Genomic DNA, 17,159 nt, shown 5'->3' with positions numbered 1-17,159 from the left:
GCTTTGATACCAAACTTATCTGAAATTAAAAACTTGAAGGTTTCATAAAAAAAAAATAGCAATCAAGTTTATGTTTTATGGGCAACGGATCAATTTTCAAAAGCACATAAACTTAGTGTTTTTAGTTAAACCATCACAAGACAATAATATCATTACCAAAAACCACTTCCATTCCATGTTGACCACCTTCATAAACAACTTTAATCTTGCACAAATATTATATTCCTTAGTTTTAAAAATAAAAATAAAAAATATCAATTAATGAATTTTAAAACTATTTTTGAAATTTTCGTATATAATTTTAATATTATATAATTCCAATATACTTACTTGTATAGACATAGATAAAATAATTACTAAATTTTTTCCTTCCAAATTATAAAAATAATAAATTTCCTAAAATTCTATTTTTATAATATTATAATATTTTTTAATTAATTTAAAATTTTAAAATATATATATATATATATTTTTATTTAATAAATTTAAATTTAAAATTAAAATAAATCTATACTAATTATAATTACCTATATTTTTTAATTAACTCAAAAATATAAAATAACCTTAAAGTTTGAAAATAACCAATTAGAGAATCTTTGTAAAATAAAATAAGAGGTGTACAATCAAATTTAAATAATTAAATCTTGAAGTTCAGACCCAGTGCTTATATTTCCTTTTAAAAATGCTATCACTGCGCCCATTCTTTCAAAATGCTAAATATACGGTACCCGCGTCGCGGATAGTTGACCCTCGTTGAAGGAATATCAACTTCGCCCTTAACTTACAAACAAAGCCTGAGTAATATAAAAGTGCATTATAAGCAATTTCCAAACACAGCATAAAACAAAACATACAATAAAACAACGTAGGAGGAAAGGCCAGTAGTGTTGTCTGAAGAAATACTGAGGCCGTAGCGTATGAAAATATAACTGACGAGGCTTTGAATTTGAGGATCAGGGCGTGGATCCGCCTATGTTCTTCACGCCCTTTAAATCATATCTACAGGTCCATTACTCTCTCCATTTTCGCCCGCCAGTCCAAATACAAGGGTAAGAATCCATTCCCTTGCCCTTTAGCGCAAATCTAGGAAAAATGGTCAGGGTTTCGGAAAGTGCCAAATTAATATTTGAATTTGAGCTCCATTACGTCATATTTAGACCGCATTTCGACGCCGAAGCTCAGGCTGCGATTAATGAAGTCTTCTTATTGTCACTGGTGTGCAGTGAATTTTCTACAATAATGCTATTGCATTAAACAGGTTATAACAAGTGCAAGTAAAGATGTACAGCGGATCCAGTGATGGCGAGGGCCACGAGGGTCTCTCAAAGAAAATGTCTCAAGCTTCTTCTATGCCATGGGCCCGTAACCTTCACATTGGATCTGGCGCTGGATTAGGCTCTTATGGGTTAGTACATTTGAATTGTTGAGATTTTTTTGTTTGAGGGAACTGAAATTTTGTTTCAATTGTCTGGAAAAGTCATACCCAGAAGAAATTTTGAAGTTGTGTGTGTACGATACGGGACTTATATCGGTTTTAATATGATTCACAATAATGCTAACACTACATACAATTAGCATTTAAGAAATAAACATTGGCAGAAATAAGTGGCCCTGCTGCACTGTCATAAAAAGAGGCATATTGAGATATGATATATAATTTTGAAATCAAAATTGCAAAAAGTTGAGAGGAAAATTAGGTAAATGAAATTCCCTACCAACTCTAGCAAGCCCATAAAAAATTTGGCAGTCCGCCAAGTATTAGATAATCAAATAACTGTCATAAATGTTTGATCCGGGGGTGCACTGCCATGATTCAAGCACGCCCGCCTGCTGCAGCAGGGTCTGGGTCGTCGTTGGGCCAACCTGTTGTCTGAGATGACTCATCAGCAACTAATGGCTCCCATCCAATTGCACCATTGTTTTGCTCCTCCTCTCTCTCGGCCACCTCAGAAATGGCTAGGGGAATGCAAGGCTTCCTGTCATCTAGATACCTGGGAGCTTTATCATGCTGGCCATGGGGTCAACTCTGCCTCGGCTCCCTTTGCTTGTGCACCTGCCGGCCCACACAGTGATGGCTTCTGTGGTCCAATCATTGACAGGACATGTGAGAGGGTGCCAAAATGCAATCTAGACTACGTTGTGGCAGTACTGTTCTAATGATACAGGGGGGCGCGGGGGTACACCCCAGTATTCCTCAGTTTGATTTTTTAACGTGTTTTAAATTTTCTAGTGCTAGTGAAGGCTGCCGTAGCTGCCAATTTGTTTATCATTTTGAATGCTTATGTACAGATGGTTTCTCATTAATCGTCAAATGGAGCAAATTTCTACGCAAAGAACACAAAGAGCTTAAATTATTATCCCCTGGCAAGTAATCCCTTTCACCGTGCAGGCAGTGATGAAAATCAATGATACCTTCCAATACTTTAATCAATTAATTTTCAAAAATTTTAGAGAACCAAAATCAGTTATGCAGTAACGGTAATGTGGATGATTGGAACCTAGAACCTGCTTTTGTTTTCCTAAAGGCAAGGTGTGGATTTGCTCTAGAACGTGGGTATTTGATTCTATCTCAAAGCTCTCTCAAATGGACATATGTCCTTTTAGAAATATTAGCGAGTCCCCAGCAATCTGTAAAACAGAAAAGTCATCGAAGAGTTTTCCTAACATATTATGTTAATCAACCAAATATAAGCCAAGACTCAACTTGTGGTTAAGATATAATTACTTGATTAATTCTGATTATATTTATTCTCGTTTTCAATTTGTTTCGTGGATAAGAGGTCCTATTATCTATAGACTGAGTCGGTCTCAAAGCACGGTCAACATCCAAACAAAGAAGTGGCTTATGCCCTTCTAGAGAGCTAGTGAGTTCCAAGTACTTTAGAAAACATGAAAGGTACTGAAAAATTCTCCTAACATTGTTAAATCTCTTAATACAAGCCCAAATTTATTTTCTCATAACATTTTTTTATTACCAACAATTTATTTATTTTACCAAATAAATTTTGAATTGTATTTTTTGTTTTTGTTATAACATAAAACCTTTACATTACTCAAAGAAACTGATTTACATGGATATTTGAGTGCGCACAACGGGTGCGACTGCTCTCAGTGAATTTTCTCTGTCCCTCAACCAAAACAAATACACTTCAGAAAATACACGAGAGTCAAGGCCAGATATGGCTTGGCTACCTCCCCATACATACTTGAAACCGATAGAAATGCAAATATCCATGGAGGGACAACTAACTTTGTTTCTTGCGCAGAACCTAGAAAACCATACGAACTAATGATTGCATCTCGCATGGAGTGCCGCTAGGCCCTGCGGGATTGCTAGGCCGCGACCCTCCAAGCACTGCTTCGATGACATTCGGCAATTATGACGAGAACCCAACAGAGCCGGCCTGGGAAAAACACATCCTTCCACAAACAATGTAATTGGAATACCACCATTAGCTATAACAAAATAGGAATACTAAAGTCCAAAAAAGTGTCAAAAGCACCCACAAAAACACTAGGTCGTGACCAAACTATGTCGCTGTTATTCGAAGACAAAGAAGCCAACAACAAACCTAAAGAGAACAAAACTAGAGGCATCAAATAAGCCCCTGACTACCCACCCACCACCCATGTTTACTGATCATCATTTGAAGATGAAATATTCTTTGGAGCCCTTGCGTTGGAGCTTGTAGAATCCATCAGGTCCCCGCCATTAGAGCCACAGGCTATATGGCTGTCCACATGTGCCAAACGAGCATCAATTCTATCAAGACAACCTCTGATTCCTCGACATCCTCTTAACATCTTCCATAAACGCAAAGATGTTGTATTTCCACTTGTTTGTCCCTCTGTACCAAGCCCAACAAAGTCTTCATTTGCCAATGAAGAGGTACTTAGTTTAAATACTATTTTTCGCCTACCCTTGGTGTGCCCAGGGTCTTGTACCCAAACTAACATATTCTCTAACAACTCAGAGTCCGAAAGGGACTTCCTTTCCTCTCCTGTTATGATATCTAGCTCGTAGATTTCTTGATGTGTCTTAGGCGGAATTGCATTAAAATAAGTAGCCACCGAATCATGGGTAAAGAGCCTTGCCCCTAGATGGTGGTGGAATAAGGAAGAGATTGTCCACCTAAAGTAGCAAGATGAGTGGTTCACCCTCGACGAATACATAATATAGGTTGGGGTCTGCTCACTCTTGGTGAAGCCCAAACCAAGAAGATATCCATCTATTCTCGTGTACCATGCATGTGGAGCTTGCTTCAACCCATAAAGGGCCTTCTTCAACTTGGACACATTAGATTCCTTCCCATGCACCTCAAAGCCTTGAGGTTGCTCAATATACACCTCCTCCTCCATCATCTCGTTGAGGAATGCAATCTTCACATTCATCTGATGTATCCTCCACCACATCTCTGAAGCAATTGACATGACTGCTCTAATGGATGCATATTTGGTGACAGGTGTGAATGTCTCCTCGTAATCCACTCCCTTCTGCTGGGAGAACCCTCTTAAGTCTTGCCATGAACCTTGCTTTGTAATTCTTGACACTGCCATCAACTGCATGTTTGATGTTAAAGATCCATCAAGAAGTGACCACAAATTTTCCCTTTGGCCTTGGAACTATGTCCCATACATCATTCTTCATGATGGAGCTAAACAACACCATGGCATCCCTCCAGATCTGATCATCTACAGCCTCCTCAAATGTAGAAGACTCAAAATCGTTGATGCTTCTCATCAAGGCCATGTAATTAGAAAATCTCAATGGTGGTTTGCTTTTCTTAAAAGCACTGCTAGGAGCCACCACATGCTCCTCAACATCCCTTCGGGTCTGCTTGGCCCATCTCAGCTTCCTCCTGATAGAGCTCTAAGGAACATCTCGATTCTCCTCCTAATCTATGTGAAAAGTCGGTTACTTGATTCCTACTGCAACAAACTGATAATATTTCTCCTATTTCTTGCAGTTTTCAACGACAAATATTGAAATACATACATTGCAGCCTACACAAAATAAATACTGTGGAAACTAAATACTGCACTGGAGAGAAATAAACACACATCAACATAATTGTTTTTGGACAATGTCCCTGGAAAAACCCAATGTGGGAAAATTGGTACAGTAGTTGAGGGTTTTAATTATTATGCAGTAGAAAATTTGAGTACAAATCGTTGGATGCCCAAACTAGCTATCCGATATAGAGAAATGTTGGCAAAGAGTTAGTGAGAAATATCTCACACTGATTCGGGAGATCTGACAGTGATCAGGGGCTGGCTGGCTGGCCCCACGCTGCCTCTGTGCAGTTTTTGCATCAATCCTACGTAGTTCTGCGTCACGCTGGCTGGGCTCTGCGTCACCTCCTCTGTTGATCTCCCGCTGTCTGGAAATTCGACCTTCTGGACCTCCGGTCTCACACCCCGACTTCTAGCACTAGATCTCGACTCTCCTAGCTAGATTTCAAACTCCCACTGAAGCTCTGCACTGCCTTTGCGTGGCACTACACTGCCTCACTAAACTTCTCTATGCTTTCTATGCCTTGCACTCTTTGGATCTACAAATCTGTCCTCCGGACTACTATCCTTGCCCTTCATTGCAAGAAGATCACTTGATCTCACTCCGACAACTCAACGTTGCTACTCTCGAGAAATTTGATCTTTGATCTCTCATTCGATGTGTTCTCCAAGTGCCCATTGAATTCCTTATAATCTCTTGTTGGAGCTCCAATGACCAGGATTAAAACATAATCAAGGGCTAAGATTAACTAGGAGTTGATCCTTAGTCTTCTTCTAGAAGATTCACACCTGATTTAATTAATACCCTTTCATTAACTAGATTTCCTAAGTTTAGACTTAGGGAACCATTTAAAAAAGTTAATTATTTTAATTAAACCATCTCTAGGTGGAATTTTCCCAAACGATTTTTGGGTATTGGAGAATGCATGTGTCTTAGCCTCTTTGCAAAATCTCGAAGCGAGGAATGTGCTCTAGTGCTACAACCTGCCGAAGCATCACTCTGTCTTTGCACCATCTCCTACTACGTTGCTGATGTCTGGATCTACCGCCCACCAACTATTGCGCAACTCTGATATGAGCTACATTTGTGCTGCTGCTGACCCCACTGAACTGCTGTCAACTATTGCATCTGCATTGCAATCCTCTCTCCATTTGTTGTTGCTGCAACTGCAACATCTGCAATGGAAAAGCATCCAAAAAATTGAACCAACCGTGTTCAGTATGATGCATCCGTCGTCCGAGATCTGACTGCTGTTAGTCTTCGCGCTGTCACTGAAGCCTCTGCGCTGCTGCTGACTTTGCTCTATGCCAACTGCACTGTTGCCAACTCTGCTCTGCGCTCCTCATAATCTGACCGCTACTAGTTACTGCATTTGTCACTCTGGCACCTATCTGCACCAATTGACACTAGTCCATCTTGTGATTGCTGACAATGGGCTCCCGTAGTAAGGTCTTGATCCAAGAGGTGGACTCCTCAAGGATCCTGCCCATCCTGTAGCTCTCTGGTGCTATAATTCCAGATTGCCCCACCTCACCCTTAGAGGCATCTCGGCAATCATGATAAACTCTTCCTCCAATTTGGAGGACAACCTATCGATCTCAGCGGATGCATCTTATTGATCCTGCTTCTTCTCTTTGTCCTTCTTTCTGAGAGGACACTGAGTGTTGCAGTGGCCGAGCTCACGACACCTGAAGCACTTGATCTTTGAAATATCCTTCTTTCTTTTGTGCTGCTCTTGCTGCCCCTTTGACGCAAGGGCCATGTCCTCCTCTTCATTCACTGCTTTCGTCCCACTGTTGCTACTTCCATTGATTGTGGCCTTCACCAGATCACGCCTCATCTCTTGCTATTGCAGATTAGCCCACACGCGTTCCCAAGCTGGCAATTTTTCTCTGCCCAGGATGCTCTGGACGAAAATTTGCCAGTCTTCTGAAACACTATTCAGTGCTAATCGTACAAACTCTGAGGGCTAGGGCGCTGTCCCTACTGAAGCACGCTAGTCTCGGACATCCTGAAGCCTCGTAAGGAAGGGGTCTACTCACTCCCTTTTTAGCATCCTTGTGCATCTCAGTTTCTCCTCTAAGTACATCTTCCGCTGCTCGGAAGATCCTTCGTATGGCGTAGCTAAGGCTTCCCACATCTGTCAGGCAGTATCCTTGCTGGCTATATGGGATACTACATGATCTCGAACCCCGTCGAGATTGATCCTCTTAAACTTTGCCATCTCAGCCTTATACTTCTTGAGTGGATTTGCATTGGCGGGTATGATTACCACACTATTGAAATAATTTTTGAGATCATGCTCATCTAAAAGGCAGGAGATCCTAGCCTTCCAGATCACATAGTTGGAGGCTCTGTTCAACTGATCTTGATCTCTCAACCCAACTGATGCCATTTCTCCTGAGAAAGTCGAACTGTTGCCTCTTCTCCTCTGCGCAATTGTTGCCCAGCGATTTGCATTCCCTTTTGGAGTGAGAAATCCCGCACACAACTACTGCTTCTCTACTTGGAAAATTTGAACTTCTTGGGTAGAAGTCCTATGAGGAAGAAATTCCCTCAGTATGTGCTCTTCTCTCCCTTTGACGCTATTCTGCTAGCAATTGCTGCAAAATATCTACGTCCTAGCGAAAGATCAGCTCCGCGTCACCAAGATTAAAACATAATCAAGGGCTAAGATTAATTGAGAGTTGATCCTCGTCTTCTTCTAGATGATTCACACCTGATTTAATTAATACCCTTTAATTAACTAGATTTCCTAAGTTTAGACTTAGGGAACCATTTAAAAAAGTTAATTATTTTAATTAAACCATCTCTAGGTGGAATTTTCTGAAACGATCTCTGGGTATTGGAGAATGCATGTGTCTTAGCCTCTTTGCAAAATCTCGAGGTTAGAGCATGTCTGATGCTATAGAAATCAACAATCTACATGTTGCGTCTTTGTCGCTAGAGTTGCTAGTCCTTGTTCAACCTTAGGAGCCTCTCAATCCTGATTTTCTACCCTCGCTGGCTCTCTCTCATGAGATCTCCTAATGGTCCTACCCTCCTTGAATCTGACATCCCCACTGACTATCACCTTCCTCCGTCTGTAGATTCTATAGGCATTTGAGACCTGACTGTAACCAACAAATATCCCCTTCTCTGATTGGGGCTCCTACTTTGTCCTCTTCTTTGTGGGAATGTGGACATACATTGGACTACTAAAGATGCACAAATGGTGCTCACATCTGGTTTCTCTCTTCTAAACATGTCCTCAGGGGTCACGTCCTCTAATATCCTGTGAGGACTCCTATTCTGCACATAAACAACTATATTGCAGGCTTCCACCCACAAAAACATGGGTAATTCTTGGTCATAAATCTTTGCCCTCACTGCCTCCATTATGGTCTTGTTTTTCCTCTTGGTAACCCCATTGTGCTGAAGGTTGTAATGTTGGAAAATGTAACTAGTTTCGGTTTTCGTAATTGTCATTGTACTCATATCATTATGCATATGTTATGTAACAAACAAAAGAAGAAAGAAAAATTATTATTTTCAGGCACGGATTTCATGTTTCTTTTGATTAGTCAACTAGGTTAAGCATGTTCTTAATGCTTCTAGGGTTTTGTCATGTCATAAGATAATTGTCACGTGTCAAGAGAGTTAATATCAATTGTATAAGACCCATTTGGGCAAGTTGTAACATGAAAAATGATCTATTTTTGGGTCTAGAAAGTAAAAAAGGTCACCAAGCACAAGTTGGCCTAGAAGAGGCCTATTCGACCTCATGAGAAGGCTATATAAAGAAGCAAGTTCGATTCATCTTGGACACACTTTTGCAGTTCGATCTCTTGAAAAAGGAGCAAAATAAGCAAGAAAGACGAAGAAAGAAGTCAAGATTAAGGGAGAAAGAAAGCAAAGTCCTAAGAGAGAGAAATTTGCCCTAGAAAAGCTCACACATGTGAAATTTCAGAATTACAAGGAGGCCAATGTTGCAGGTTTGTTGCAGGGGGCTGAAAGTTTGTTGCAGAAGGCTGAGATTCTAATGCAGGAGCCGAATTCCTAGTTTGAAGCAGAATGGAAAGGCTTGACATAAGTTGACTTTGACTCATTGAAGGAGGACTTATTGGAGGGTTGACTTGGTGCTTGGAGGAGGTTCGACTTTAGTCTTTGGGTCTTGCTTTTCTCATTTGATCAGATTCTATAAGAAGAGAATAGACTCTTTTGAGTTTTTCCCCTTGGAGGGGTTTTGCCATGGCTTGGAGCATATATGTTGTGTCCTTTGTCTTTTATGTTCTTTATGGGTTATGCTCTTGATAATTATTTAATGAAGATAATTTAATAAAGAAAAAGAAGAAACTAACTATAGTTCACAAGTAATTATTAAGGATAAGGAGAATTGTTTAAATAGCTGCCCTACTAGATTCTCCAACGTGTAAGGTAGCTTGAGCTCCTTCTTGATCCTTGCAAAAAATCTTGGAACTCATTGGAGGTATACTCGTCCCCATTGTTGGATCTCAACACCTTAATCTTCTTTTGGGTCTAACTCTCCACAAGAGCTTTGAACTCTTGGAATCGATCGAAGACCACACTCTTGGTCTTTAGGATGTCGAAAATGTAGCGATGGTAGGTCTTATGGCTTGTGCCTTAGCCAGTGAAGACCACAAATTTGTCTTTCTCTAGCATGGGTACGAGTTCATGAGGTAGACTTCAATTACGGTGAGTTTATTTCCATTTTACTGGAATAGCCATCAAGATTGCATGTGTAGTGTTGGAGCTTTAGTTAGTTGGAGTCTTCTTCAATTTGACTAAAGGACAAGGTGGCAATTACAAGTTCAGTTAAAACGAGTTAAGACTCCAATGTTGATTGGAGAGAGAACGAGTAAAATCTCAGTTAACTCGCGATCACAACTTGAACTTCTAAATTGAGCTAGGCCTTCTTGCATGCCCAAATTCTATCTGTAAATAGGAGGACAAAGGCACATAATTGACAAGTTTGTGAGATCAATTCTTTATGTGTGGAGTGCGTATTCTTGAGGAGCAAGTGCGCACAAATTTAGGAGGTGAATTGTGTTGATTTGGGGTAGCATCAGATGTACTCTAGCCATGAAAATTGGTGGAGAGCCTAAAGCACATGAGATCTCCAAGACCCAGAAATGGTTTGGGGAAATTTTGCTCGGTGAAGGAGATATTAAAATAATTAATATTTTTAATGGGTTACTAAGTCTAAACTTAGGAAAATAAAAATATTAATGGGTTAATATAAAACTGGGTTAGAAGGTTCTAAAGGACATGGATCAAGCCAAATCTAATCTTAGCCGTTGATTAGAGATGTAATATCGGTCATTGAAGACTCAACATAAAAAGCATAAGAGGAAGCTCGAGGGTTAGTTGGAGATACACTAGAGTGATCAGTCAGTTGGATTTTCTAGAGCGAGGTTTGTTAAGAGAAATCGAACCATTGATCAAAGTTGCAGCGAGGGGCAGTGAGTATGAGGAAGAGAGGCAGAGATAGTGCCGGAAGGCCAGCACAGAGGCAAATGCAGAGCTAGAGGGAGCCATGTAGAGGCTGGCAGTGACTGTGTAGAGGCTAGAAGGGGCGCAGAGGCTGCAGAAGTGATGCAGAGGGCCAGAGAGGCTGCGTAGAGCCTCAGAGGGCCGACGCAGAGGGTTTCAGGCTGGCGCAGAGGCTAGGAGGGTTGTCGCAGTGCTTTAGATTGTGCGTGCTAGAGAGGGTCTCGTGGGGCAGACTTTGAAAATATCTGCTTCCGAAGAGAGGTATTACTGCCAGATTTTTTTATCTCTGTCGGGTGAGCCAGTTTGGTACCCAATGTACTCAAGAAAAGTTGCTTAATAATAAAACCCTCAGAACTGCTGCACCGGTTTTCCCAAGTTGGGTTTTTCTAGGGACGATTGTCCAAAAATAATGGTGTCCCTTGTGTTTGTTCATTTCTTTCAGTTGTTGATCTGTAGATGGTTGAGACTGTATTGTGTTTATTTCAGTATTTATATGTTAAATAACTTGCTAGTAATTAAACAAGTAGGCGAAATAAACCAGAGAATACAGAAAAATTTCTAACGGGTAATACTTAGAAATTTCAACATGGTATCAGAGGGTTGCAGATCACATGAGAGCTGAAGGCGCCAGCTGAATCAGAGAATTTGTAGCAAAAACAATTGTCCTGAGTGACAGAAGCTGTTCCTAGGCAGAAAGCAACAGAGAAGGGTTGACGCAGAGGGCCTGTGTCATCAGTTCGAGCTAGAGAGAGGCCAGCGCAGAGGCAGAGGAAGGCAGAAGAGGCTCACGAAGAGCCACGCAGAGACCAGGAGGGTTGACGCAGTTGGCCAGGGGAGCAAATTAGCCTTGCCGGGATTGCGCAGAGCCTAGAGGCTCAGTTCTTTAGTTGCTGGGGCATAGGAAGCTATGGGTAGATTGCAGAGAGTGAAGCTGGTGGGGTGCTGTTGCTGTCGAGGCAGAACAATACCTAACGGGACAAAACCAAGGTAGAGGGTGTCGCTACCTAGGTGGATTTCTGGCCAAGAAATCCAGATCAGTGTTGCAAGAGCATAGGAGATCGGAGAGGTGCGATTCGATTGTTGGCAGGAGGATTTCTAGGAGGGAAATCGAGACTCAAAGGGAGTTTAGTAGAGAACTTCCAAGAGGGAAGTGGAGACTCAGAGGAGTCGAAAAGAAGAGCAAAGATGGCCATGAACGGATTGGATAAGGACAGGCTGGACGGGGCGTCCAACTTTGTCATTTGGAAGGCCAAGATCCTGCCTGTTTTGGATAGACATCGCATCAGGGCCTTCACATTGAGAACCGTGGCTATCCCAGTCGACCCAACTGATAATGAAAAGTATGAGGATACGATGGCCAAGGCGAAATACATAATCCTTGATGGGGTCAAGGATCATGTGGTCCAGCATATTGCCGAGAAGGAGACGGCAAAGGAAATGTGGGATACCTTGAAGACATTGTATCAGGGCACTTCTATGCAGAGGAAGATGCTACTGGAGAATCAGTTGCGTTGTATCAGATGCAGAAGGGGGAGTAGATAGATCACTTCCTCAACAGGTTGCAGGAGATTTGGGACCAACTGAATTCCATAGGGGCCACACCAGATCAAGAGTTAATGGTGAGGATTGCCCTGAACGCAGTTTCCGAGGAGTGGGAGACGTTCGTCCAAAGCATTTTGGGCAGAGCGAATCTTCCAGGATGGGAAGAATTGTGGGCAGCTCTTCGCCAAGAAGAGATCAGATGACTGACCAAGATGGGAAGTAGCAGCAAAGGACCTCGGGTCAAGAAAGAGGAGGAAGAGGATGCATCTCTGGCATCTGTGGGGCAGCAAGGGAAGAGGAAGAAAAATGACCTCTCCAAGATTAAGTGCTTCAATTGTGGGGAGCTGGGCCATTATGCAACCCAGTGTCCTAGGAGGAAGAATAAGGGACAGGCGTCTGACTCCAAGGCAGCACCAATGAAGGTGGAGAACGAGGTAGGGGATGACGACGATTGTGCCATGAGCGCTCATGTACCTTTAGAGAAGAGGTGGGGAGACATCGAGTTGTAGTTAGGAAGACTACAGGCAATGAGGGGCAGGATCCTTGAGGTAACCAAACTCTTGGATCATATCCAGCTACGGGAGCCCCGAAGTGACAGTAGGAGGATGGCGGATGTCAGTGTAAATGGATGCGGGTGAAGCGGCAAAGAGTGCTAGAGTGCAGGGATCTGTAACAACATAGTGGGGATTGTAGTAGTGCGAGAGGCACAAAGGAGGTTGCAACAGTGCAGGAAGGCACAAAGAGGCTTGCAACAGTGCAAGAGGCACAAAGTTGTTGCAGCAACGCAAAGATAGCAAAGGGAGCACGAAATAGCGACAGAGGGAGCTTCAACATCAGGAGGGCTTTCTAGCCTGACAAGGATGTCAGTAGTTGGGTAGATTAGTTACCATCGTCTCAGTAATTGAGTTGTAGTGCAGCAATAACAATAGTAGTGCTATGGGCAGCACAATATATTATGATGAGAGAGGGCTGCAGTGCAGATGCAATGTTGGGAGAAAGGACCAGCAACAACACAGAGGCAGAGGAGTTGTCATACAGATGTAGCAGTGGCAGTGGCAGAGCCATGGGTAGCAATACAGGATGCAGTAATGCAGAGGATGTTGGGCAGGAAGGCCAAGCATTAGCACAGGTACCGATGTCGGATGATCAGGGTGATGCTTAGTGGTGGAGTATTACAAATTTACAAGAGCACATTCCTCGCTAAGAGGGAGTGTTGATTTGGGGTAGCATCGGATGCGCTCTAGCCATGAAAATTGGTGGAGAGACTAAAGGACATGAGATCTCCAAGACCCAGAAATGGTTCGCGGAAATTCTGCTCGGTGAAGGAGACGTTAAAATAATTAATATTTTTAATGGGTTCCTAAGGCTAAACTTAGGAAAATAAAAATATTAATGGGTATTAATGTAAAATTGGGTTAGAAGGTTCTAAAGGACATGGATCAAGCCAAATTTAATCTTAGCTGTTGATTAGAGATGTAATCTCGGCCATTGAAGACTCAACAGAAAAAGAATAAGAGGAGGCTTGAGGGTCAGTTGGAGATACAACATAGTGATCAATCAGTTCGATTTTCTAGAGCGGGGTTCGCTAAGAGAAATTGAACCAGTGATCAGAGTTGCAGTGAGGGGCAGTGAGTATGAGGAAGAGAGGCAGAGATAGTGTCGGAAGACCAACACAGAGACAGAGAGGCAGACAGAGCTAGAAGGAGCCACGCAGAGGCTGGCAGTGACTGCGCAGAGGCCAGAAGGGCCTGCATGACCCACGTAGAGGTTGCAGAAGTGACGCAGAGGGCTAGAGAGACTGCACAAAGCCTCAAAGGGCTGACGTAGAGGCCAAGAGGGTTGACACAACGTTTCAGATTGTGTTGGAGAGGGTTTTGTGGGGTGGACTTCCAGAATATCTGCTTCCGAAGAGAGGTATTACTGCTAGATTTTTTATCTCTATCAGGTGAGCCAATTTGGCACCCAATGTACTCAAGAAAAGCTGCTTAATAATAAAACCCTCAGAATTGCTGCATTGGTTTTCCCAAGTTGGGTTTTTCCGGGGACGATTGTCCAAAAATAACAGTGTCTCTTGTGTGTTTGTTCATTTCTTTTAGTGGTTGATCTGTAGATGGTTGAGATTGTATTGTGTTTATTTTAGTATTTATATGGTTAAATAACTTGTTAGTAATTAAACAAGTAGGCAAAATAAACCAGAGAATATAAGTTTTTTTCTAACGGGTAATACTTAGAAATTTCCACAAATTGCTCTAGGAAATAACAGGAAGTGTGCAAGGAAATAGGGGCTCCAGTGTACAAAGAAAGAGGAACAAGGATTAGGGATTCTCAAGGCAAGTCAAGGCTACTCAACAGGAGAACAATTGTGTTCTTAGAGATAGATTGTTGGTTGCAGAAAGCAACGTGAATTGTAATAGATCCAATTGCTCAAGAAAAATCAATAAAATACCACAACAAAAAAGTAGGTTTTACCTTTTGGGTTTCCTTGGTAAATCAAGTATGTCAATTTGTGTGCATGTGTTTTCATCTTTGGTGTTTTTTCGCTGCTTATAAATTGTTATGAAACTCTTTATCTTGGTGAAAGTAAATTTGGTTCAGTTTTCAATTGCCTTGTTTTTAGTAATTCATCTAAGTAGTTGTAGAGTTTCAAAGAAAATTAACACCGGAAGTAGACCCAATTCTTCCTAGGAAAATCATCTATGAATGTCGCAAAGTATAAAGACCTTTTGATCGACTCCACATACATAGGACCACAAATGGCTGAGTGCATCAAGTATAACACTCCCTTAGACACGGTCTTGCTGTGAAGAAACACGACCTCTGCTTGCCAAGCACACACCCTTTGCACACTCCTTGCTCCACCCTTATGTCCAGGAAACATGTGACCATTCTCTGTAACAAGGGAAGAGCCCTGTAGTGTAGGTGCCCCATCCTCCTATGCCAACTCTTGCATTGACTATCACTCTCATGTATGAGAGCCTTCACCGACAGCCCTCTCAACAGATAGAGATTCTTCTCCCTTCTCCCAATTACTTATTTCTTGCTGGGATTAGCTCCGTTCGACCCAACAACCACTTTACCTACCATGAAGTTGACTTCTAGTCCTTTGTCCTCTATGGCTGAAATTGATAGGAGATTCTTCTCTAAACCTGGTACACGCAACATTTCATTCACCTCCATGGTACCTTCTGAGTCCATCTGAAACTCAATGCTACCATTGGCCTCTACTGCATACTTGGTGTTATCACGAAGCTCTACATGTATATCTTTGGGCTCTTTGGCCATGCTGGTGAAAATGTCTCAAGATCCTATCATGTGATGAGGTGCTCCACTGTCCACGAACCAAACATCTCTTGTGACATTTCCAGAAAGGCATAACACTAAGGCAAAGTTCTTCTTGAACTTTTCTGCGAACTTGTCCATGTGTGCAGTGGTTGTCTTTCCCTTGCCCTTCTTCCTGTTCGGAGACTGATTGGAAAAATGATTGAACTTGTGACATGCAAAGCACTTGACTTCGCTCACGTCCTTCTCCTTTTTACCCTGTGAAGATCCACCTCCACTTTGGTTTTGCTTGGCCTTCCCTTTGCCCTTTTTTGCTTATGCAACAAGAACAAGCTCTTCTTTCTCCTCACCACTCCTTCGTTGTTCGCCGGTTAATGAATTCTCAAAGATCTTCTTCTAGATGAAATCATCCCACAATCGATCCCAATCAGGAAGTTGTTTCCTAGCTAGGATTCCATCCACAAAGGTCTTCCAATGCTTGGTGCATCCTTTCAGAGCCACTTTTCTAATCTATTAATCATTCATAGCCTTCACCGACTGCCCTCTCAATAGATAGAGATTCTTCTCCCTTCTCCCAATTACTTGCTTCTTGCTGGGATTAGCTCCGTTCGACCCAACAACCACTTTACCTACCATGAAGTTGACTTCTAGTCCTTTATCCTCTATGGCTGAAATTGATAGGAGATTCTTCTCTAAACCTGGTACAAGCAACACTTCATTCACCTCCATGGTAGCTTCTGAGTCCAGTTGAAACTCAATGCTACCACTGGCCTCTACTGCATACTTGGTGTTATCACCAAGCTCTACATGTATATCTTTGGGCTCTTTGGCCATGTTGGTGAAAATGTCTCAAGATCCTATTATGTGATGAGATGCTCCGCTGTCCACGAACCAAACATCTCTTGTGACATTTCTAGAAAGGCATAACACTAAGGCGAAGTTCTTCTTGAACTTTTCAACGAACTTGTCCATGTGTGCAGTGGTTGTCTTTCCCTTGCCCTTCTTCCTGTTCGGAGACTGATTAGAAAAATGATTGAACTTGTGACATGCAAAGCACTTGACTTCGCTCACGTCCTTCTCCTTTTTACCCTGTGAAGATCCACCTCCACTTTGGTTTTGCTTGGCCTTCCCTTTGCCCTTTTTTGCTTATGCAACTAGAACAAGCTCTTCTTTCTCCTTACCACTCCTTCGTTGTTTGCCGGTTAATGAATTCTCAGAGATCTTCTTCTAGATGAAATCATCCCACAATCGATCCTAATCAGGAAGTTGTTTCCTAGCTAGGATTCCATCCACAAAGGTCTTCCAATGCTTGGTGCATCCTTTCAGAGCCACTTTTCTAATCTATTAATCATTCATAACCTTCACCGACTGCCCTCTCAACAGATAGAGATTCTTCTCCCTTCTCCCAATTACTTGCTTCTTGCTGGGATTAGCTCCTTTCGACCCAACAACCACTTTACCTACCATGAAGTTGATTTCTAGTCCTTTGTCCTCTATGGCTGAAATTGATAGGAGATTCTTCTCTAAACCTGGTACAAGCAACACTTCATTCACCTCCATGGTACCTTTTGAGTCCATTTGAAACTCAATGCTACCACTGGCCTCTACTGCATACTTGGTGTTATCACCAAGCTCTACATGTATATCTTTGGGCTCTTTGGCCATGCTGGTGAAAATGTCTCAAGATCCTATCATGTGATGAGATGCTCCCCTGTCCACGAACCAAACATCTCTTGTGACATTTCCAGAAAGGCATAACACTAGGGCGAAGTTCTTCTTGAAATTTTCAGCGAACTTGTCCATTTGTGCAGTGGTTGTCTTTCCCTTGCCC

General features: G+C 42.1%; 1 protein-coding gene across 1 annotated transcript in view; it reads left to right on the top strand.

Annotated features, from left to right (window-relative positions):
* Nucleotides 1-795: 795 nt before the first annotated feature.
* FASS (tonneau 2 (TON2)) overlaps nucleotides 796-17,159 on the top strand; it is a 305,773-nt gene continuing 289,409 nt past the window's right edge. Inside the window, exons 1-2 of the mRNA XM_089402758.1 lie at nucleotides 796-1,049; nucleotides 1,224-1,409. Of these exons, the coding sequence (XP_089258884.1) occupies nucleotides 1,281-1,409 (129 nt within the window). The 5' untranslated portion in view covers nucleotides 796-1,049; nucleotides 1,224-1,280. The remainder of the gene's footprint in view (nucleotides 1,050-1,223; nucleotides 1,410-17,159) is intronic.

This window comes from Pinus tabuliformis, chromosome 2_1 (genome assembly GCF_031772625.1).
Source record: "Pinus tabuliformis cultivar Carrire ecotype Pingquan chromosome 2_1, CPIR1, whole genome shotgun sequence".
NCBI lineage: Eukaryota > Viridiplantae > Streptophyta > Pinopsida > Pinales > Pinaceae > Pinus > Pinus tabuliformis.
Note: the sequence above shows the minus strand (reverse complement) of the source record. Positions and strands in the feature narration are given on the sequence as shown.